At 35.1% G+C, this 24,391-nt stretch overlaps 3 protein-coding genes across 3 annotated transcripts; 2 read left to right on the top strand and 1 right to left on the bottom strand.

Annotated features, from left to right (window-relative positions):
* Positions 1 to 4,458: 4,458 nt before the first annotated feature.
* LOC148191756 (zinc finger protein ZAT5-like) lies at positions 4,459 to 5,540 on the top strand. The gene has a single exon (XM_088101037.1). The coding sequence runs from the start codon at positions 4,460 to 4,462 to the stop codon at positions 5,225 to 5,227; it is 768 nt and encodes a 255-aa protein (XP_087957163.1). The 5' UTR covers position 4,459; the 3' UTR covers positions 5,228 to 5,540.
* A 4,461-nt stretch (positions 5,541 to 10,001) lies between these two features.
* Positions 10,002 to 11,990, bottom strand: LOC148191755 (uncharacterized). Its single transcript, XM_088099950.1, has one exon. It carries the CDS (start codon positions 11,988 to 11,990, stop codon positions 10,002 to 10,004), a length of 1,989 nt encoding a protein of 662 aa, XP_087956076.1.
* Positions 11,991 to 16,442: 4,452 nt separating this feature from the next.
* LOC148191754 (alpha carbonic anhydrase 7-like) lies at positions 16,443 to 18,657 on the top strand. The gene is made up of 7 exons (XM_088100834.1): positions 16,443 to 16,595; positions 16,679 to 16,896; positions 16,988 to 17,094; positions 17,177 to 17,282; positions 17,368 to 17,532; positions 18,276 to 18,329; positions 18,449 to 18,657. Exons 1-7 carry the CDS (start codon positions 16,487 to 16,489, stop codon positions 18,539 to 18,541), a joined length of 852 nt encoding a protein of 283 aa, XP_087956960.1. The 5' UTR covers positions 16,443 to 16,486; the 3' UTR covers positions 18,542 to 18,657.
* The last annotated feature ends 5,734 nt before the right edge of the window (positions 18,658 to 24,391 follow it).

Genomic DNA, 24,391 nt, shown 5'->3' with positions numbered 1-24,391 from the left:
GCATCAGTTTGTTAACCTAATACAACTGTTGGTTGCTTAAAATAGCACTGAACCTTAGCATATGACAAAACAATTCAACAGAATAAAGAGCATCTAAACTTTGGCTTCTACCAAACAGAGTCAATATTATAAGCGTAAGCATGTTTCACCATGTTAACTCTAAAAATATTGTTAACTAACACTATATTTAGATGTTAATGTCCACAACAAAACAAACACCAACACTATAATTTTTCTAATTTTTCTGTGTTCATATAATTTCCTCTTCAATTTTTCATTCTTTTTCCTTAGATTCAATACAACCTTTTCCTTTTCAAAACAAATTTCAACTTCTTCGATTTTTCTTTTGTGGCTTCAATTTCATATTTTCTTTCACCAACTCATTCAAAGTAGTTACAATGTGAATTACTCTGCAATAAAAATTACAAACCATTAATAGAAACTTCATCATTATAAGTAAAGCATTTTCTCACTTAATATCCAATTTCTACATCTCAAAAATAACATTCATTTGTTTTTCAAAGTAGTTGCCTTCAACATTAACAATCTTTCCCCACAACTACAAAATGTTGATGCTAACTGTGAAGAGGATCCATATGTTTACGACATTCCCGAACCAATGCTCCTTCGCTTGCAACCAAATCTTCCACTATCAAATTTCATTTCTCTACAACAATGATTTTGAAAGTAAATTACCTACATGGTTAAACCCTATATCCTCAATCCCTCGCTTTATTCCCACGAAAACAAAAATCAAAATCAACTTACTTCTCGAAGAAGACCAACTCCAATCTTTTTCTTTTTAGGTTTCTTTCAAGGTTAAATTATGATTTCGTCTTTCGCAAACTGCATAGCAAGCACACCTCTAATCTCATATATGAATTTTGGTTCAAGTAAAGAACTCCTAAATAACCCTATTCTGAGTTTCCATTGAAAAAAATAGGAAACTTTCAATTTCAAAAAAATATCTACAAAGTATACACATATCATCAAACGTGACACATCGTTAATCAAATCACTCAAAAATTAATGTTAATGTCATTGGTATTTTATGACTAAATTAAACATTATCATTAAAAAGAAGAATAAAAATAAAACAAAGTTTAGAGAATGAGACTAAAACAAAAACACGTAATAATTGAGCGATAAGAACAATTTTAAAACCTAACTTTTAATACATTACAAATCTACCTTTTACATAATATATATTTAAAAATAAAAGAACCTACTTATTATATTCTTAACCAATAAGTTCTGAATTAATTACACCGGCTACAATCTGCATGTGAAGAGGAATATCACACAGTGGTGTGGATATACATGCTGTTTTTATATATACGAACTACATGGTACTCTCTCCATCAAACTCGCCTTCTGTCTTGTCTACGCTCTACCAAGATTGTCAGACAATGTTCCCTTTATAAAAAAAACTAAACAAAATTATCATCTAATCATTCATATATTTTCTAAGATACGAGAAGGTGACGAATTACTATTGCTCACAAGCAGGCCTTGCATTAATTAACATGTTTTTATGTGAATATATATTTAATATAGACTATAGATAGTATAAGTTATAATACACAAATAAAAGTAATTTTTACGTAAGTTTTGTGAAGATAAATTAAATTTAAATTATTTTTTAATATAGTATTATAGGTTAGTAAAATTTAAATTAATTCAATTTCGAGTGTGTAAGAATTTTTGTAATATGTATTCACATAAAAACATCTTAATTAATATAATATATATATTATAAATTATTTTATCTTTAATCGATACGAAACTTCTAAAATATATATTTTGAATGAAACTAAACATTAAGTATGTGTTCACTTGAGAGATTCGAGAGAAACTGAACCAATGAATTTGAAAGTAAATTATATGTTTTTTTTAAGAGATTTGGAGGTGATTGAGTATGAATTTGAAAGTAAAATTTATAAAAGTTTGTATAAGATTTGACAGAAATGATAGATAAAAAAATTATTTTAATGGATATAAAATAAATTTTACCAAATTACTCTTAATGATAATAATAATATAAAATTATATTTATGAATAAGATATTATTTTGGTAAAAATTATTTATAATACAAAATAATAAAAATAAAATTATTAAAATAATTAATATTTTATAGAAAAGTCAAATATTTTTGTTGTGAAATCATTTTGTTGAGGATATAATTTAGGGAGTAGTGATATAATTATTATTTATACTTTGTTTCATGGATTGTACTCTACCATTTATTTCTTTTGTTATTATTTAATATTATTATTATGATAATTATTTTATTTTATTATTTATGTTTATTATTATTAATGAAACCAAAAAAATCGAATATATACTCTGTGGAATCTATTACATTTGGTTTATGTATTTAGATCTTCAATATCAAAAATTGAAATTACGAAAATTGAATAAGGGTAAAAACAAGATTTAGCCTTAAATTATTGTAAATATGAGCAATCACTAATGATTTAAAAAAGTTATCCATCCCGTAAATGATCGTCTGGTATCACTCTCAAATGTCTCAAACAAAACACGGTATTTTATTGTTAATCCCTCTTCGATAAATCCCTTCAACAATAAAATACTTGTATCCGAACATAACGTAATGGATGATTTCACAGTGATACGAAACAGGTAAAACAATAGACTTAATCACCAACAAACTTTGTTAAGAATAGAGTCTAATTTATAACTATGATACAATTTTAAAAAATTGATTTTAAATTTGATTAAATCTTATAAAATCAATTTATAAAATGAAGTTTATACTTATTTATCTACTATAAATTAATTTTATTTATAATATATTTTTATTTATAATATATAGTAAACTTCTAACATAATTTTTTTATTAGATGTATATATTGTAACGGTGTGAAACACTAAATAATAAGTCCTACTAAATAGAATTTTTGTTATAAGGACATAATCCCTGTTACATGTGCAGATGTTTATACCCTAATGAGAGAGGATTTGAATATGTATGATTAGCAAGATGCTTTGCTTTAAGGGTCTAGCTGATGCTGACGTTGGTCGTACGTGCCCCTGACAAACCCTCCATTCCGTTAGAATTCCTTACGCTAAGAATCTCTCTTACCTTCTTATATCCATATACTCTATACCTTATACCACCCATTCATTACTCTACTCATACCCACCGTCCATGCACGTATACTCCACCACACTCCACTACCTTTTTCTTTTCATTTTCTTCATTAATATGGTTTCCTTTCGCAACAAAATTAATATTCTGCCTTACCCATTTAATACCTTCAACTCACCCACTTACAGATATAGTTCTCATATTTAATACAAGTTCGATGATATGCTATATAATTTCCTAGATATGTACATTCACGTCTCCCCTCGGATTTAAATCATTGAATGACATTTTTAGATAAATATTTTTAATACTGAGTAGCTCAGACATTTAACCTTAACCTATCAAGTGAAGAAGTCGAAGTACTATATAATTGGTCTGTTTGATAAAAGTGTTTAAATTCCGGGTTCAAATTAATTTATAACTTAGAGGAAAAAAAAAGTAGTTGACTATTTGTAAGATAAATACTTTAAGGATGTGAAAGCGCCACTTCCCACAATCTGTTCAAATTTTAGCGTGAAAGAAGTAACTCAATTGATGGATTGGATAGCAGCAGCTAGGACTCATGACAGAGTCATATATAAAATAATATAGAGTGCTGTTGACCGACAGCAAATGATTGGGAAAGAGTAAGAAATATGAATGACATAATAATGGTGATGCATATATGCGGCGTGATTGTTGGATATTAGTGTCGAGTGAAGTGATGACAAATGTAGAATAGAAGTGGTGGGTCAACTGCACATGAATGAATACCCTTCTCAGCAGGTGCATGTAGCTACTAATAATCACCAAGTCGTGGCTGCAACAAGCTAAAATAATAATAACAGTACATGATAATCTCGCATCACAAGTCATAAGGATCTTGTACAACTATAATGTATTTGGTTAAATCATTAATAATTAGTTGAGTAGGATGCATACGAGTTTAAGAAAAGGTGATGAAGAAGAAAAGAAGGTAAGAAGGAGGAGAAGAAAGGGAAATAATTAAAAAGGAGATAAAGAAAAGCGCGGTGAAAGTTGGAAATCTGTGTGGTTCCAGGCTTGCAAACCAATCCTCCAGAAAGGAATCTTTGAGAAAAAGTAATGGGTTTGCTTCAAAGGCAACCGAATCTCACCCCTTGCCTTGCCTCACCTCCTCATACCTCACACCCTTCTCATACATTAATATTCTTACAAAACCTAAAACGCGCTTTTCTACCGTTTCTCTCTTTTGCCTCTTCCTCAAACCTTTTCCCTCACACCAACCCCTAACATATATATATATATATATATATATATATATATATATATATATATATATATATATATTAACATCACTCTCTCTTCCATTCTTCACACACCACAACATGCACACACAACACAAACTACAACTGCTTTCCAAGGATCAGATGATGATCATCAAAAAGCGTCAAAGGGCACCCTCCCCTCCTGCCTTTGCCAACCCTACTTCAACCTCCATTGATAGTGCCACAACCTCCTCCACCACCACCACCACCACCACCACCACCCCATTTGAATCAATAGAAGAAGAACAAGACATGGTCAATTGTCTCATTCTCCTGGCTCAAGGCACACACCACGTGTCACCAGATCGAAACATCAACCACAAAAGGTCAACAAACCCTCGTGTCTTCCGGTGCAAGACTTGCAACAAATGCTTCCCTTCCTTCCAGTCACTTGGAGGACACAGAACCAGCCACAGGAAGCCCAAGCACTACACCACTCATGTAGAAGCACTTACTGCTACTTCTGTTAGAGACAATATTGATCTCACCACAACCACCACTCTCTCCTTGAAACCACCAACTAGGGTTAATGATTTTACCATCGCCACCAGAGTTCACCGCTGTTCCACCTGTTATGCTGAATTCTCATCTGGGCAAGCCTTGGGAGGCCACATGAGGCGCCACAGAAATGTTGTCAATGTTTCTTCAACAACGTCCATCAGTGGTGATGCTGGTGGTAGCCTAGAATACCATGGACCTAAGAAACCATTGAATTTGGACTTGAATATTCCTGCACCAGAGGAAGACCAAGGAGAGTCCAGGTTTTCGTTTCTGCAACCACAAAACGTTATCGTCTTCTCTTCTTCTTTGGTGAACTGCAATTACTGAAGTTGTTGTCCGTGTTTTTCTATAAATTAGCGTCACAGAGAACTATTATTCAGTGCTAATTGAACATATTTTATTTTTTATTTTTTTCTGAATGTATATCGGATTCTTTCCATTCATGCTATGGCGTAGAACACCGGCCTAGGAAACGCTGGCTTGAGAGCATAAAATTCTATGCCATAGAATGAAAATTGAAAATTCATTTATTGGCTGATAATTAAACAGATTTATGTGATTCAGTTTGATCTGTTGTCACGCTGTTATTTATTTTAATTTAAATTTTTTTCCTTTATTTTTTTTTTCTGAATCTGATGGAGTGTAAAGATGCATGTGACGATGAAAAAAATTATCTTTTAATAACCTTGGACATGTATAAACCCTTAGAAAATGAACGAAATGTGAAGGAAGAAGAAAAAGAATAAATTGTGGACATAAAAGTGAAATCTCACTTAAAATCAGTGCAAAATTAGTGTAGAAAAATCAGCATAATCAATTGTCACATGGACCCCCGTCCCATAAATTTCTGTTTCTTGGTTGATGAATATGAAAAAATTAAGTGTACCGATAAGATCTTTATATAATAGATTATTACACTATTTTTCATCTAAAAGCTCAACATAATAAATTAGTGGACACGTTTTTTTATTTTCTTGTACATTATTAAATATGAGAGTTCAATTTCCATTTAGGTTGAAGGAAAATTGAGGGAGGTAGAAAAAAGAGAAGAGCAAAGTGTACGGAAGCAAAGGAAAAGTGACTTTGATAGGATTTGCGACCAACAAAATAAAAGCTCGCTCAGACGAAAAAGCTATCAATTAGTTTCTTTGTGCCTCATGTTTCGTGAAGTAGTAGAAAGTTGAGTCTTATGAGACTGACAACGCGGAAAACTAATAAAAAACAAGGAAAAAGTCAAGAAAAAAAAAATCTCTTTTAACAATTTGACAATTTTTTTACAAATAATTTATAATTGATCTATTTTAAATATACAAATCAATAAAATAATAACACATAATTAATTATAAGAAAATTATTAAAATATCATGATAAAAAAATCTCTAAAATAAAAAAAAATGTAAAGTGAAGACATAGTTTATGTTGACTTGAATTAAAATATTTTATACTTTTTTTTATCAGTTTTCTAATATACCCACCTCCTCTTGTTTACCATTTCTCAATTTCGTGTAAATTTTACTTTTACTTATATTAGAATAAAAATTAAATATTATAAATAATCACTTATTTAGTTTCGGATATTATGAGTAATTAATTATTTTATATTTTTTATGTTTAACTTATTAATACGTTTTCATATTATATACTATTTTAATTTTTCTCACACTATGGTTAATCTGTCTCCTTTTCTAGTTTCAACATGTTCCATGATTATGCTTATTCCGCTCTTTTACTAGTTTCAACGTGTTCCATGAATATAACAGTGAAGTATTTTATTTTTGTTTTTGTAAGCTATATGACGTCATATTTTTTAATCCTTCTCTTATTTGATATTTGCGTGTTAGTTGGAATATCTTACATGCATGTGTAATCACAAATATTTTTAACGAAAGGGATACAGTGGCAATAATTTTTTAAGGTAATTATCTTGATTATTATTGTTCATTTAAATATTTTCCTATAATTTCTTGACTTATATGAGATTCATTATCTGTTATATTTTTAGAATAAGCACTTAAAAATTTTATATATTTTTAATTGAGTATCTTATATTAATATAACTCTTAAATTATTTTATTATCTTATTTACTTGTTTCGTATTAAAAAGGTGTGAAGCTTTTTTTATTGATATTGTGGTTAATGTAACATGAATTAAAATTGTATTGAATAACAAAATTGTTATGTTTTCTTATAATTTTCACTTACAATAATAAATTGTCGTACGTTGTAACTACTACTAATGTAAGTAAGGATATCGAATCACAAAATATCTTATCTCCTAACATGAAATAAATAACCAAGATATATAACATAATAACGGAAACAACCACATGACATCATTAAAGAAGAAGAGAATTAAAGTGAAAAAACTTAATTAAAAAGTATAAAAAATGTTAATATTGAATAAATCATGACAATAAACACAATTTGTTATAGAATAATCCAAAATATGAATGATGAATTGATTGTGAAGAGTCCTAGAGAGAGAGTTTACCAATTGATATGCTATAAGAATGATACAAAATGGAATAACAATAGCATTGTGTATGAATGATGAGTTGATTGTGAAGAGTCCTAGAGATTGAGTTTATCAAGCAGCTGGTAGACTAGATAGACTTGGATTTGTTAGAGATGAATTTATACCTAATTCTATTTGTATATTATGATTTGTAGTTATTTTTGATGGTTTGGAGGGTGTGTGTAAACAGAGAATAGAGAGAGTATGGAGAAACAGAGAGCTCAAAATAAGAGAACAAAATAATTCTCATTAATGAATGGTAGCCTTATAAAGGCAAAATACAAAATGATCTGATAAAACCGTTTCTGTAAAACGGCGTAGTTTGGTTTATTTACAATACTTCCCCTTAAACCAAACTATCTAAACTTCTAATGCCAATCATACTTCTCAGTTTTTCAAACCTTCCTTGTCTTAGGGCTTTGGTGAAAATATCTGCAGCTTGTTCTTCAGTGGGACAGAATACCAATTCCAACTTCCCTTGGTTGACACGTTCTCTCAGATAATGGAATTTAGTTTCTATGTGTTTGCTTCTGCCGTGTGAAACTGGATTTCTTGAGAGGTTGATAGCCGACTTATTATCCACCAAGAGTTGCACTGGTTTCCTGTATTCAACCTTTAGTTCATCTAGGATGGCTTCAAGCCAAACGCTTTGACACGCTGCTTCAGATGCTGCTATATACTCTGCTTCACATGAAGAGAGTGCTACCACCTTCTGTTTTCTAGAACACCATGAAATTGACGCTGCTCCATACTTGAATAGGTAACCGTGTGTACTTTTTCTCTCCACCTGATCACCACACCAGTCTGAATCACTCCAGACTTCCAACACTTTATTCATACCACTAGATTCTTTTGGAAAGAACAACCCAAAATCTGCTGTTGCCTTCAAGTACCGTAGAATATGTTTGGCAGTGACGAGATGTGTATGTCTTGGGTCACTCATAAACCTGCTTACTAACCCAACTGCCAAGCTTATATCCGGTCTACTATTGCACACAAATCTGAGTGATCCTATAATTTGCTTGTACAGAGTTGCATCCACTTTTCTCTCTTCTTCCAAATTAGACAGTTTTACATTTGCTGCAATTGGAACTACAGTGCTGTTGCAGTTTAACATATTAAATCTTTTCAGTACCTCATTAATGTACCTCTTCTGGTGGATTAAAATTCCATCTGTTCTTTGCACGAACTCAAGTCCGAGAAAGTAGTTCAAGTGACCAAGATCAGTCATGTCATACTCTTTCTTCATGCTTCTCTTAAATTCAGCAATCTCTTCTTCAGAGCCTCCTGTTATAAGGAGGTCATCTACATATAAGCATATTAGCAACGTGTTTTGCTGTCCAGGATGTTTCACATACATTCCAAATTCCACAGGACACTTTCGAAATCCCATCCTTAACAGTAATGCATTTATGTGAGTATTCCAGGCCCTAGGTGCCTGTCTGAGGCCATACAGTGCTTTGTGTAAACGATATACCTTCTGTTCTTCATTTTTCTTCGAGAAGCCAGGTGGTTGTTTTATATATACTTCTTCATCGAGTGGACCGTTCAAGAAAGCAGATTTCACATCCATTTGGTGGATCTTCCAGCCTTTTAAATTTGCAATAGCCACAACCAATCTCACCGTTTCCAAACGAGCTACTGGTGCATAGACTTCGGTAAAATCAACTCCAGGTCTCTGCAAGAACCCCTTTGCCACCAGTCGTGCTTTCAACTTGGCTATGCTTCCATCTGCTTTATATTTTGTTTTAAACACCCACTTGACTTCAATGGCTCTCTTGTCCTATGGTAGCTCCACCAACTCCCAGGTTCTATTCTTCTCTATAGATCTCAACTCATCCAGCATGGCCTCCTTCCACTTTTGCATCGTGATAGCTTGTTCCCATGTAAGTGTCTCAGCATCAGCAAGCAACGCATTGTGAACAATATCACCTGAATCTGCAACTTCATTGTCTGTGAAAGTCTCATAATCTGCAAGCCTTGAAGAAGGGAATCGAGTTCTTTGTGAACGTCTGAAGTTAACCTCTCTTTCATTGACTGCCTGTTCGATCTCATCAAACCTCTTTTCTTCTGACCAGTCAGTAACAACAGCACCAGAACCAGAATTTGGTTTAACACCAGTCTCTTCTTCAATCCATTTGAAAGTTGCAGCTTCATCTACAATTACATCTCTACTTATAACAATTTGCCTCTTTTCTGGATTATACAACCTGTACGCACCTGTAGTGTGATAGCCTACAAAAATGAGTGTTTCACTTCTATCATCGAGCTTGGTTCTTCTTTCTGCTGGAACATGCCTGTAACACACCGAACCAAAAATCTTCAGATGGTGCACATGTGGTTTCTTTCCTGTCCAAGCCTCTTCTGGAGTGCAATCGGTCAAGGCTTTAGTCGGGCTTCTATTTAGTAAGTAGACTGCAGTGGACACTGCTTCTCCCCATAGATTTCTAGGCAAGCTCTTCCCTTTAATCATGCACCTTGTCATGTCCAGTAGAGTCCTGTTTCTTCTCTCAGCAATACCATTGTGTTGTGGTGTGTAAGGAGCTATCACCTCATGAACAATCCCCTTATCTTGACAGAATTTGTTCAGCTCACCAGAATTGAATTCACCACCCCATCAGTCCTAAAGACTTTGATCTGCAACGCTTTTTCCCTCTCAACCATAGCACAGAAATGAAGAAAGTGTGAGGAAACTTCCTTTTTTTCTTTAAGCAAATAAAGCCACATTTTCCTAGTATATTCATCAACAAAGAGAAGAAAATATTTGTTACCTCCGAGTGTTTGTACATCGAAAGGTCCACAAACGTTAGAATAGACAACCTCCAGAGGTTGTTTAGCTCTCTTGACCATGTCTTTCTTAAACCTTTTCCTGGTTTGCTTACCAATGGCACAACCTTCACAGATTTTATATGGTGCAGTAATCGTAGAAATACCTTTCACCAACTTCTTATCTCTCAACTGTTCTAGGCTTCTGAAATTCAAGTGCCCAAATCTGTAATGCCATAGCCAGCTTTCTTCTTCAACATCAATCGACGACAAACACTGAATCTCGACTGCATTTAGGTTTACTCTGAATGTTCTGTTCTTTTCTTTAGGAGCTCTAATGACCAGACGCATCTTCTTATCAAACACATCTATCACATTCTTGTGCATTTGCATGGTGTATCCTTTTTCCAGAAGTTGGCCGAGGCTCAGCAAATTGCTCTTCATCATCGGAACATACAGCACGTCGTCCACGTATGCCATTTCACCATTCTTGCATCTGATTAGAACTCTACCAACACCTTCAGCTATTAAGATTCTGTCGTTTGCGAATCTCACGTTGCTCTTCTTTGTCATATCGAGATTTACCATCCAATCCCTTCTTCCAGTCATATGGTTGGAGCACCCAGTGTCTAGAAACCAACATGAATCGTCCTCAGTGCGGTTGTGAACGCTCGACATTATTACACGTTCAACTTCTATACAACTTTCTGCATGTTGTGTTTCTTCTGGTTGCAACATGTGTCCTTCTTTGCAGCGACACCTGTCTCGCGCTTCACTTCTGTATACCTTCTTTTCTTTGTTTTGTTCTGAAACGCACATCAATACGGTTTGTTCTGATTCTGAATCGCAAGTATCTTGTGCCAAATTCGCAGCTTCATCATTCTTGGTCTTCTTGGAGGCTGATTCGTTATGCCAGCACTCCGAGGAGTAATGTTCGAATTTGTTGCATGTGAAGCACTGTACATTTCGCTTATCGTAACTCTTTCTTCCTCGTCCTCTGAATTTTCTTCCTCGTCCTCTACCGTCTCCTTCCTTTTGATCGTTAGAATTTTCATCCTTGGACTGTTCAGATAAGGTATTCACTCTACCTCCACTTCGGCCACCGCGAGATCTTCCTCTGCCTCTTCCACGGTTCTTGAAACTCTGTCCACCTCTAGCCTGTAATGCCTGGTTTGTGTTCTGTGTAACACTCTTTTCTGTCGCTTTTCTTTCGATCAATCGTTGTTCATAGGCTGTGAGTGAATTCTGTAGTTCTTCAACTCTCAATGTCTCCAAATCTTTACTCTCTTCAATGGCCACGACAATGTGGTCATACTGAGGTGTTAACGTTCTCAGAATCTTATGCACAATCTTCTTATCTTTTACAATCTTATCACAACTCCGCATTGCATTTACCAAGATCTGCAATCTTCCAATATACTCTTCAACCGACTCTTGTTCTTCCATTTTAAGAAGTTCATATTGCCGTTGCAGTGATTGTAATCTTACCGTCTTAATTTTTCCAGAATTTCCATATCCCTCCTTCAGTATGTCCCACGCATCCTTGGCTGTGACTGCCTTCGAAACCTTTTGAAAGATTGCCGGAGAGACGCATTGATGTATCAACATCCGAGCCTTGCAATCAAGTTTCCTATGTTCTTTGTAGCTTTTCTTCACGTCCTCTGAATCTCCTTTTGTAGGTTCTTTAAGACCTTTCTTGACAATTTCATCTACTTCTTGATAACCCAAGATGGCATCCATCTTAACACACCAATCTTCGTAATTTTTACCATCGAACACCGGTAAAACTCCTTGTATCATTCCTGCCATTGTTTTTGCAGCAACTTTTCTTCAGTCAATGACTTCTGTAAATTTTTGAAACAGCGCAGGTGATCGTAACCTCGCTCTGGATACCACTGATGGTTTGGAGGGTGTGTGTAAACAGAGAATAGAGAGAGTATGGAGAAACAGAGAGCTCAAAATAAGAGAACAAAATAATTCTCATTAATGAATGGTAGCCTTATAAAGGCAAAATACAAAATGATTTGATAAAACCGTTTCTGTAAAACGGCGTAGTTTGGTTTATTTACAATAATTTTTACTTAGGTTCTTCCATGAGATAAAAGAGACCGACACTACAAGAATGATTGAGATTACCGACGGTCATAAGTCGTCGGTAATGTATAAAATCCGTCGGTAATTAGCATTTACCGACGGCTTACCGACGGCCAATATACCGTCGGTAAAAACGTTGTCGGTAAACTTTACTGACGGATCCTTCGTCCGTCGGTAATTACCGAAGGCTTTTGGCCGTCGGTAAAGCCTTCGGTAATTACCGAAGGATCTAGGCCTTCGGTAAATCCGTCGGTAAATGTCGCGATCTGGTTCATCTTCTTCCTCTTCCTTCATCGCTGTGTCAATTTTTTTTTTACATTTTCACGAACTCCACCACCAAAACGGCATCACGCGAGTAACAAATTAATGTCCAAAGTATCAAACAACCATTTATTTTCAATAGTTAAAATTATAGGGAATCATGGACAGTTTTTCTACAATTCTCATATTTGTAAGATAAATGTTCCTAATCCAAAAAATATGGTGGAGAGAACGGTGGTAGAGGGCAGCGGTGGTGGAGAGAACGGTGGTAGAGGACAACGGTGGTGGAGGGCAGCGGCGGTGAAGAGTAATGGAGGTGGAGAGCAGCGGTGGAAAGCAGTGGTGGTGGAGAGCAGCGGTGGTGGAGGGCAACGGTGGTGGAGGGCAGCGGTGGTGGAGGGCAGCGGCGGTGGAAGGCAGCGGCGGTGGAGGGCAACGGCGGTGGAGAGCAACGATAGAAGAAGTATTAGACTGAGATAGAGAGAAATGAGAGGAGAAATGAGTGGTTGCCACATATATTGGCACTGGATGCGAAGCTGGTCTCGAAAAATCCCGCTCTTTTTACCGACGGCCCGAAGCCTTCGGTAAATCCGTCGGTAATGTAGTCTAGCGAAATAATGGGCGGGAAAAATCCCGCTCTTTTTACCGACGGTCCAAAACCTTCGGTAAATCCGTCGGTAATGTGCACGTCACGTACCGACGGCCAAAAGCCTTCGGTAAATCCGTCGGTAATGTCGTCTAGCGAAATAATGGGCGGGAAAAATCCCGCTCTTTTTACCGACGGATTTACCGAAGGCTTTTGACCGTCGGTAAAAAAGATTAAAAACACCGTCGGTAATTCCGTCGGAAATTAAGATATATCGACGGATATTGATCCGTCGGTAAAAATCCGTCGGAAATATTAATATTTTTTGTAGTGCGAGTTTGCCACAGAATCCGACTTTGGGACTTTCGAGTGGTATGAAAGTGGAAAACGTTGTGGGGTTGGAGATGGTGATGACCTTTGTATGGGGTGGGATGGGTGTCTTCCGAAAAATAATTTCTGATATTGATTAGAATGTTTCGAAAAGTAAAATCAGGTTTGATGGGTGCAGGGAGAAATTTAATAGGGTGCAGGAAGAAACACCCCGTTTATATGTTACCACTATTGACCCAAGGAACAAAAAGAACCAATTGTTATTGGATAGTTGCTTCTTGCACTCCATCAATTTTAAAAAATAACCATTTTTCACTTGTTTATGAATGATCTTGCTTTATCCATTAACCTAGTCCATGGTTGGTTTCCTCTTTCTTTAGTTGTTACATTGCATTACATAATTGTTTATTTTTCAAAAGCTCTCTCGAGGTGCTGACAAGATAAATAATTATTTCTTGAAAATGAAGTACCAAACTAAACGGCATGCATCATAGCCACGAAACTCAGGACCCTGCACAGGAAAAAGTTAACACCGTGGGAATTAAACATATTCTGGTGAAAGAAAATTAGAATAATCAGGGTACCTTTACCGAAGCACCACCAACAATAAACTCATTGCACTGTTGTATGGGTCGAACGACTATGGAGAACAAGAAAGCTAAGCAGCAAGGGAATGGGACGGAACCAACCGCCAAGAACGAACGGCCATACACACGGACATCTAGTCTTGTTCTATAAACAAGTTTTTCCTACAAGGATTAAGGTAAATGATAATTAGAGATTTTTGGCTAAGATTGGATCGGGATTAAGGTTTCACTAATCTCAAGCCCATATCAAAAACTATAAATACAGGTCAAAGGTAAGAGGTAGGTGATCGCATTTACTGTGCATTTAATACCATTTCTCTGAACTTCCGTACGGACTGTTTACTGACTTAAGCATCGGAGAACCTTTGTCAGGTACACCTTGGAAAGTGGAGTGAAGACGAAAACTAGAAGTTGTTACCGGACGACATCCAAAGAGAAATCATGTAGGTCTTTGAAGTAACTCGACCTCATACCCGAAACACCCATCAATATCCTCTTGTTTTGTTGAAGTGAGCATATCTACAATGTTCCTGCACTAAACTGGCTAAGTAAAATTTTTAATTCGTCATTTATCTCATGTTTTTTTTAACTATACTCTTCAATCCATTTCGTTCCTCTCTTTTCTATTTTCATTCATCCTATTTCACATTTATTTTTCTCTTTTCTATTAAAGTCATCACTTAGAGGGATATCATTGTTTATAGGGACTGGAGAAGATGGATTTGTGAAATGAAGTATATTCACATTAATAAATTTGGAAAGAATGATTATCACTGATTTGCGGGATGAAGTACTTTTTTCATCTCCACGGATGCCATGCGATTTGAGGGTTATTTTAACGAAAACTCGTTTCTACCCTGAATAAAAAATGATAACATAAGTATCATGCAACGCTGCAGCTACACAGATTCAATTCTAATTTTGAATTTTGTGATAATTAACGTGGATTGTAAAAGATAATGTTGCTGCAAATTTATATTATTTATAATACAATTACAAATAAATCCAAAATTTAATCCATAATTTTTTATCCTAAATATAAATATTCAATTTCGAGAAGAATATTTTTTTTTACCACTTACCACTAAATTATATTAAAAAATATTATATTTTTAAAATAAATATTTTAATTTATTAAATTACAAATTTTAAAAATTAATGTTATTTTTTTTCCTTTTATAAATATTTTTACAACTAAATATAACATTAACAATTATCATTTTATATTAAGGGGCAATTTGGTAATCTTTAATTTCTACCAATTAAATAATTTTTTTATGTGTCACATCGATCAAATCTTACACTAATTTTTATAAACTTTATTTCCAAATTTACTCTCACTTACCTCCAAATCCACTCAAATAAATAACAATTAATTCATCCTCAAATCTCCTCAAATTCATTCACTCATTCTTTCCCAAGTGAACAAAGCATTACTTTCTTGGTATCATTTACAAATAAATAAATATATAAAGGTATTTATCACTTATTTTTTCTCTTTTCTATAAAAAATTATCACTCACATCTTTAAACCATTTACAAACATATATAAAAGTATTTCAATTGGTTTGGGGTAATTTATTTTTTTTCATATGATACCCTATCTTATTATTTTAGATTTTTATGTGTTTGCTTGTTAAAAGGGCTAAACAAACTTGAATAATGTCACCTGTCACACTCTTTAACATATATACACAAAGTTTGATGTTTGTGTGAGAGAATGCAAAGGCATTAATGTCCCTATAAATGATAAAGTGTTGTAGCCTTGAAAGAGTTTGGCAATTGGCATTTAACAGACAGTGGTGTGACATTCACATGGCGGCTTCCAACCATCTAAGCAAAATGAATTCCTGTTTTGTCAAAGGGACTATATGCTCATAACAACTTGCTAGTTGTAACCACAGTTTTTAAGGATTCACAAGATCTTATTGATTTTTTTTTACAAAAATATAAACTCGTTGAATCTTTTTCAAAAAAATATTGAAACTCAGTTGAGTAAAAATAAAAAATAAAAAAATTAAATATAGAAACCAAATTATTAATTAAGCCAAAAAAATATATTAGAAAAGGTATTTTCATGCTTTGCCACCCATTCATAGTCTTAATGGAACTTTTTTTTGTCTTGCTTCTATATAGCTACCTCTGCATTCTACTTCGACTAGTTTCTCAAATTCCCCATATCTCTGGATACTTAGAAAAGAAAAATTCCATTAATCAATCATTTACTGCTCTTCTTTACTTTAATTAATGGATGTTTATCACCACTTGTCTTGTATTGATGAGCCATTTTAATAAGACAAGAAAATTTGAACCAAGCCTAGCTCCCATTCATTGAATTTATCACATTAATCGTCTAGCATTGAATATATATATATACACACACACAATTAAAGTTTTAGGACAGTATACTACCTCATTCATAAATTGTTTCTCTTTCACATCTAAGCATGAAGCCTTCAAGAATGAATAAAACATGTATAGTTCCAACTTTGCTCATGCTTTGGATGGTCTTGTCAGGTTCGGCAACAACAAAAGCTCAAGAAGTGGAAGAAACTGGTAACTCTGATGTAAAAATTATTTTCTTTTTAGTGTTATTATTATGAGGTAATATTAATTATGAGAGAAATGTTACTGTGCAGAGAACGAGAGAGAGTTTGATTACATGAGAGGAAGTGAAAAGGGACCTCGTCACTGGGGAGAGTTAAAGAAAGAATGGTCAGCTTGTAAACATGGACAGATGCAATCGCCCGTAGACTTGTCATGTGCCAGAGTCAAAATCATCCCTCGCTGTCAACTACTCCAAACTGATTACTTTTCTTCTAATGCCACCATAGTCAACAGAGGCCATGATATTGCTGTCAGTCTCTCACCACCTTATTTATCACTCATAATATATATATATACACTTTCATGATTCATGCGTATACGTATACTGTATGCTGTTGCAGATATATTGGAAGGGTGATGCTGGCTCAATAGACATAAATGGAACCGAATTCTTTCTGAAACAGTGTCATTGGCACTCACCTTCTGAGCATTCCATCAATGGCAGGAAGTATAATTTGAAGTTTTATTTAAGATATGAAATAAAAAGTTGAAGAATTGAAACATGTATTGAAATGGTGAGACGTTGTTAGGTATGACTTGGAGATGCACATGGTGCATGTAAGTGTGGAAAACAAGATTTTTGTGACTGGTGCTTTCTATAAAATAGGGCATCGCCCTGATCGTTTTCTCTCTCAGGTTCCAATCTAATATTTAATGGTTTCATAATTTCCATTGTTATTGTGAAAGAGTGGTAATGGATATAATGTGTCTGAAAATTCAGCTTGAGAAAGAAATCGAGCACCTTGTTGATGGGAAAGTAGAGAGACAAATTGGAGAGATAAATCCCTCAGGAATACAGACAAGAGGAAATATGTATTACAGGTACTTAGGTTCACTCACCACTCCTCCTTGCACTGAAGGAGTCATCTGGAACATCGATAGAAAGGTACAAACTTACTTAAATTCTCTTGTGATATATTTGTTACTTTTAAGAAAATATATATTTTTTATTTTTTTTTTACTTTGAAATTATTAGGAATGAGAACACGTCTTAGGTAATAAAGTCAACCCTTCATCAAATATCTTTTATAAAAACATTAAAAGTTTATGTTTAAAGTTTGTAATATGCAATGTTTTTAAGATTTGAATATTCTAAAAAGTAAAATATATATGTTTTTTACTATTCTTAGCTTATTTTATGAACTGAATTGTTCTATTACTAATAAAGATTAAGATTAAAATTAAATGTGTACTGAATTAACAGAGATTGTACTTTTTATATTTATATTTTTACGAATTGGTTTATCATTAATAAATAATATATATTAATATGACTTTTTCATTGGAAGACTAACTAACCCCGTTTTAACCTATCAAATTCAAAGAAGATCCTTTTTGGCATTTAAATTAAATGAGCATTTATTATATTGATCAAAATTAAAAGTCATTAAATCGATGACAGAAGAACATTTTAGGGTGAATGGCTGTGCCCTTAAATTTGTAAAATTACAATTAATTTTTTATTTCCTACACCCTATAAATTAATATATTGATCTTGTAACAAGTAAAATTATACTATTTGTGTCCATTAGTTTTAGATGAGTCATTCTTTTTTTTTTTTGTATATTTCTCTTATTTTTATTTGATGGTGATTTTAATTGATTTGAATTTTTCAATTATTCTGTGCAGATAAGGACAGTGTCGAAAGCACAAGTGAGACTATTGAGAGAGGCAGTGCATGATGTAAGCCATTCAATGTGCCACTATTCTATATGTGATTCCAAATTTATTAAGAAAGATGATAATTACATTGAATAACTCTAATAAAAAGCTTTTAATTTAAACAATGGCCAATTTTGCAGCATGCGGAGAGGAATTCAAGACCAAGGCAGCCACGTAACCGAAGAGATATATTATACTTCAGATTCAAAAGCAGAGCAAAATCAAAAAAATAGATTCTCATGGGTTGATTTTGGGGTACATTTCCGTCATGTTTTTCAGATATATATTTGGCTTTTTTTACGTGTTTATATTTTTTAAATAAAATTTTGTTTATATTCTGTTATGTTCATTTTTGAAAGTCTCAGTTAAGAATGTTCCATACACTTGAAGAATCGTTGAAGAATATTTGGTTTTGAATTGAAATGATGTATTAATCTTTTATATAAAAGGAATTGAAAAAAATAGTTCCTAAAAGACAAAAATAACAAATATCTTAGTGGGATAATATTAAAAATAATAATGAAAAAAAAAGGAAGAAAAGGAAATGTAAAGAAGAGAAACTGGGATAATATTAAAAATAATGATGATCAAAGAATGAAAAAGAAATGTCAAGAAGAAAAACGCATTGTTATCTTAACAAAATAACATGTACGTGTGCTAATAAAAGAAAAAACAACCATGTACGTGTGGCAACTCCTTATGCACTTAACTTGCCAATTTAATTTATTAAAAAGTTGTAAATTATGTTAAAATATTAATCTAATCTAAATTTAATACAAATTAAGCAACCATAGCAAACATATATTTTAATTTCAGAATACTAAAATTTTAAAATAATAACAAAAATATTTTTAAAACATAAACCAGTAATAATATATATATCACTAGTACACCACCACGATATAACACCGGTTAAAATTAGTTATAGGCACCGGTTCTACAACCGGTGCATAATCAGACGGAGTAAAAAAATATAGGTTTTATGCCTCGGTCATGGACCGAGACAAAAGTGGTAAGATTATGCCCCGGATTTTAAATAACCGAGGTCGTAACACTTTTTTTTTTTTTAAATTTAGGTAACTCAGTTCAGTTCAGTTCAAGCAGATGGTGACCGAAATTCACAAAAATGCAACTGCAGAACCCAGAAGCGCAACCCATAACCCAGAACATAACCCAGAACAGCAACCTGCAACGCAAAACAACAACCCAGAACCACCATAACAGCAACCCAAAACCCAAATCGTGCCTCCATGATTCAATCTTCTCCACCCCAAACCTGCACAGAGAACCTAGAAACTCAAAAATCGGAGAAACGGAACTCAAATTGCAACAACCAAACTCAAATCGCAGAAGCCAAACTCAAATCGAAAAAACCAAACTCAAATCACAGAAACTCAAACGGTAGGAGAGAAAACAGAGATGGTGAGGGAGATCGAGGAATTTTCGCTGCCGCCGCGTCCTCGCCGTCGCCGCGTCCACCATCGTTTCTCTCTCGTCGAAAACCACCGATCTCGCGGCTGTGCTAGCTGTGTGGGTGTTGTCGCGCGATGAGATCTAGACTCAAGGACGTTGGGGTCGTTGTCGGAGAAGGCGATGTCGCCGGTGGCGCGGTCGGGGACGACGCGAGAAAGCGATGGAGGGAGTGGGAGGGAGGGAGTCAGATCTGGAGGAAAGGAGGGAGAGTGAGGGAGCGAGGGTGGGGAGGAAGAAGGAAAGGAGGGAGAGCGAGGGAGCGAGGGTGGGGAGGAAGAAGGAAGGGAGGGAGAGCGAGGGAGCGAGGGTGGGGAGGAAGAAGGAAAGGAGGGAGAGCAGGGAGCGAGGGTGGGGAGGAAGAAGGAAAGGAGGGAGAGCGAGGGAGCGAGGGTGGGGAGGAAGAAGGAAAGGAGGGAGAGCAGGGAGCGAGAGTGGGAGTGAGATCTGGAGGAAGAAGGAAATGAAAGGTCAGTTAAGATACGTGCATATGACTCGGTTCACTCTCACCCGAAACAATACATGCGTATAGGTCTCGGTTCTACACCTGACCGAGGCATATAATCCTCATAAAAAAATGAAAAAAAAATAATAAAATGACTATATACCTCGGTTTCCGTTTAAATCGAGGCATAAACACTGTTTCGTAGCTTTTAGACTTCGGTCGTTACTTTAACCGAGGTAATATGCCACCGTATTTTAATATGCTTCGGTTTCACCTAAACCGGTGCCTATAACGCGAGTTTAAAACCAATTTTTTTACTAGTATATATATATATATATATATATATATATAAATGACAAACCAACTAACCAACTTCATCCACCAACAATATACCAAGTTAGTAAATCATACATACTATAAATTTAAGATAATTAGATTAAAAAAATTATATTTATTTATTTTTTAAAGTTTGGAAATCAAAATATATCAAAATTTCAAAAATTTTAATTTTACATTAATAATTAAAAAATAAAAACATATTTAACCTATAAATAATATATTAACACACTTAATTTCTACTATTTTTTAAAGTTGGACTGAGAGCATAATTGCACCTCTTCAATTTTATAAATTTACAATAAAATGTATTAAGTTTCAATTTTTACATACTCTAAATATATATTCATGTGTATTTTATATCATCAATAAAAAAATATTAATTGATGAAGTACTTTGAATGCTTTTAATCCGTTTACCAAACTTAAAATACATGCATCGTAAAACTAAAGTAATATCTACACATACATGTTACGGAGTGATTTAATCCAATAAAGAACTTAAGAAAAAAACTTTAAACTGTTTTTTAATTTAACTAACAAAGCCTCGATTTAATCTATTAAAATGTTTTTATCTATTTGGCACATGTCATTTTAATTGACACTAGTAAAAAATCGTATTTTTAACTCGCATATTACGCTTCGGTTCCAGCAAAATCGAAGCGTATCAAAACACAGTGGCAGTTTCGTAATATTTAGAACACTTTATGCCTTGGTTATCAAGCAACCGATGTCTAAAAAGAATACTGCCTCGGTTAGCAGGGTGAACCGAGGCATAAACCCCACATATATTATATTAATTAAACCTTTCACCTGGTACGTTTGTGGTGGCAGGAAGGACCGAGACATATAAGCCTTTACTGCCTCGGGGGCAGGAAGGACCGAGGCATATAACCTTTTCTAATATACGAAAGATGAAAATTTTCTCAAAATGCCTCATTCAAGCAAGGAAAACCTAGTGCGACCGAGTGCCTTCTTTCTCGCGTCGTCTGCTCCGAGTGCGACCTCGCCACTCCACCGACGACATCGTCAGCTCCGAGTGCGGCCTCGTCCCCGACCACGCCACCGGCGACGTCGTTTGCTCCGAGTGCGACCTCATCCTCGAGTCCCACTCCATCGACGAGACCTCCGACGGGCGACAACGACCCCAACCGTGTCGGCGATCCAAGTGGAACAGAAAGTTGATCGGAGTCAAGTTCTTTGCCAAGGGTTGTGAGGCCATGTTGGGTCCTATTAACGACACTGAGGAGTCTAGATCCCCTCGCGACGATGACGGTCACGACACCCACACAGCCAGCATAGCCACAGGATCGGTGGTTTTCGGCGTAAGTCTTTTTGGTTACGCATCCGGGACGACGCAAGGGATGGCGACGCACGCGAGAGTCGCTGCTTACAAGGCTTGCTGGAAGGGAGGGTGGAATGGCTGATTATTATAGAGGAGCTAGTGGCTGATGCTCATTTGTTGCTGGCGTCGGCGGTGGTGAAGAAATTGATTTTTAGGGATGACAACCTTCACAATGCTGATTGCATCAAAACCCATAAGCCTTTGATTCTTACAAAAGCTAAAAAGTTTTTTTTTTCTGATTTTCAAGACGTTGCTAGTATTTCTGATTTTCTGATTTTTTCTATGGCAAAGTTATGCACTCCATGGACTACTCCAATATGGACAATGACATTGTTCCTGAATTGATCAAAGGAAAAAGAATCATAGTAATAGGCTCACATAAACATGCTATTGATCTTGTAGCTGAATGTGCAAATGCAGATGGTGAGAAATTGTTTTGGTTGCAAAATATTATACTCAACCTGCAGAAGAATTTATTTTGGTTTTGTCCTACATCACTGGCTAGTTTAGTACTTCGCAATTTTTCCCTTCTGATGTTTTACTCCACAAATCACTTTTGCAGGAGTCATGCATCCTTGCATAATTATCCAAAGGATTGCATACTAGTTTTTTCCAGATTTCCAGACTTGTGGCCATTGAAGAAGTATGGATTGATACCTAGTCACAGCTTTAGATGTGTAATGGGACCACCAAATGCATATATTGTTACAAACTAATGTCCCGCTGCACAAGAATGTATTCTTTCGTAAAATATAAAAAAAAAACCTTCTACTGCCTCAGTTCAACTCCAAACCGAGGCATAAGACCTCCTGTACTGACTCAGTTCACCAGTAACCGAGGCGAAACCATACACCTTTATGCCTGGTTCAGAACCGAGGCAAAAAGTGGTAGACTTTCTACCTCGCCTGTATAAACCTCAGTTGCGGAACCGCTGCAGATAGACGAAAATAACCGCTGTCGTTTCCCTTTACTGCGCTAGTGTGATTAAATCTTCGTTTAAATTGATTACAATGACTTAAAACTAAGACAAGTTTTAGAGAGAAGTTTTAATATATTAAAACTTTATTTTAATAGATTAACCTTTTTGTGTATTCAAAAGTCTTAGATTACTCTATACTAATTTGTTAAAACATATTTTCAATTTATTGATTTCCCGAGTAAGTGAAACTAATAAGTTAAAATATAGTTTGAATTTATTAAAGTAAATACACCATATGGTCGGACGACCTATATGACAAGAAAGAACGGATGGTCCAAATTATTAGACATACAAGTCAAAGCAAAATAAACTTAAAACCCGTCCGGCTAGGTATAAGTAGAGGCCAGACAGCCGATCTTAGTAGCAAATCCCTCTTAAAAGACATCAAGAAGTAGTGTTAAATGTAAGTATCAATTAGTGTAATGGGCTGAGATTGTTCCATGATTAAGGTTCTGCTAATCTTAGGTTCATCTCAAAAATTATAAATAGAGGTCAAAGGTAAGAGGTAGGAGATTGCATTTACTGTGAATTTACGACTCTGCTCTGACCCCCGTGCAGACTGTTTATTGATTTAAGCATCAGAGTACCTTTGGCAAGTATCTATCGATTGGTTTGGAGCGAGGACGAATATACACTTAACCGAACGACATAGGATGAAAAATGTGAAGGCGTGTTTGTGGAAGTTGTTTGACCCTACACCCGAAACATTTTGGTGCCCACCGTGGGGCCAAGTGACTTGAAAAGACCTAATGGTGACCAAGCGAAAAATTATCAGAATGCTTCAGCAAAGGATGGAGGAAATGCAACAACGCTACGAAGGGGAGCTGGAAACCCTCAAAGCTGAGAACACGACAAGGGCCGCCAAGGAGAAGACTCCGACCGAGGAGGGAGACAAATTAATAAGAAACTACATCTCAATCTAATATCATACAGCAAAAATGGGTTTGGTCTTGTCCAATGAAATGAAAATTGGAGCCGAAAGGGTTGGGAATTCCTTTCCTCCAAATCTTCGAATTATAGCTTCGAGAAGCTTGATGTCCTTGATAATGCTAATTCTTACCATTATCTAAGCATCATTTTAGTAGAAAAGTTAACTCCTTTCTAGCTTGTAACTTGCTTAATCATCGTCTTTTGTCTTGTTTTCTAAATAAATGTGTTTTAGGCTACATTGATGTAACTTCATCACTAATCCCATTATTTTGTAGCTAAAACTATGCTTGAAATAATCTCCAACAATGTAGAGAACTGAATCAACGACAAAAGCAAGCAAATCTATAGAAAAACCAAAAAAAGAAGCAGTGCAGCAAAGTCAGGCTCGAGCCACCTTTTTCCATGGGGGCTTGAGCGTCAGTGAACCACCTACTGAGTTTGACTGACGCGCGCTCGGGCCCCCACTCTTTAGGGGCGCTTGAGCGCCATTTTTGCTGACATGGCATATTTGCTCTATTTAACTCAGAAACGCGAAGAGCTTTTGGTCTTTGGTTCTTTGGAGGCGCGATTTCACTGTTG

This window comes from Vigna umbellata, chromosome 10 (assembly GCF_029865625.1).
Source record: "Vigna umbellata cultivar VRB3 chromosome 10, Vumbellata_1.0, whole genome shotgun sequence".
Classification (NCBI taxonomy): Eukaryota; Viridiplantae; Streptophyta; class Magnoliopsida; order Fabales; family Fabaceae; genus Vigna; species Vigna umbellata.
This window is presented reverse-complemented; position numbering and strand designations above follow the sequence as displayed.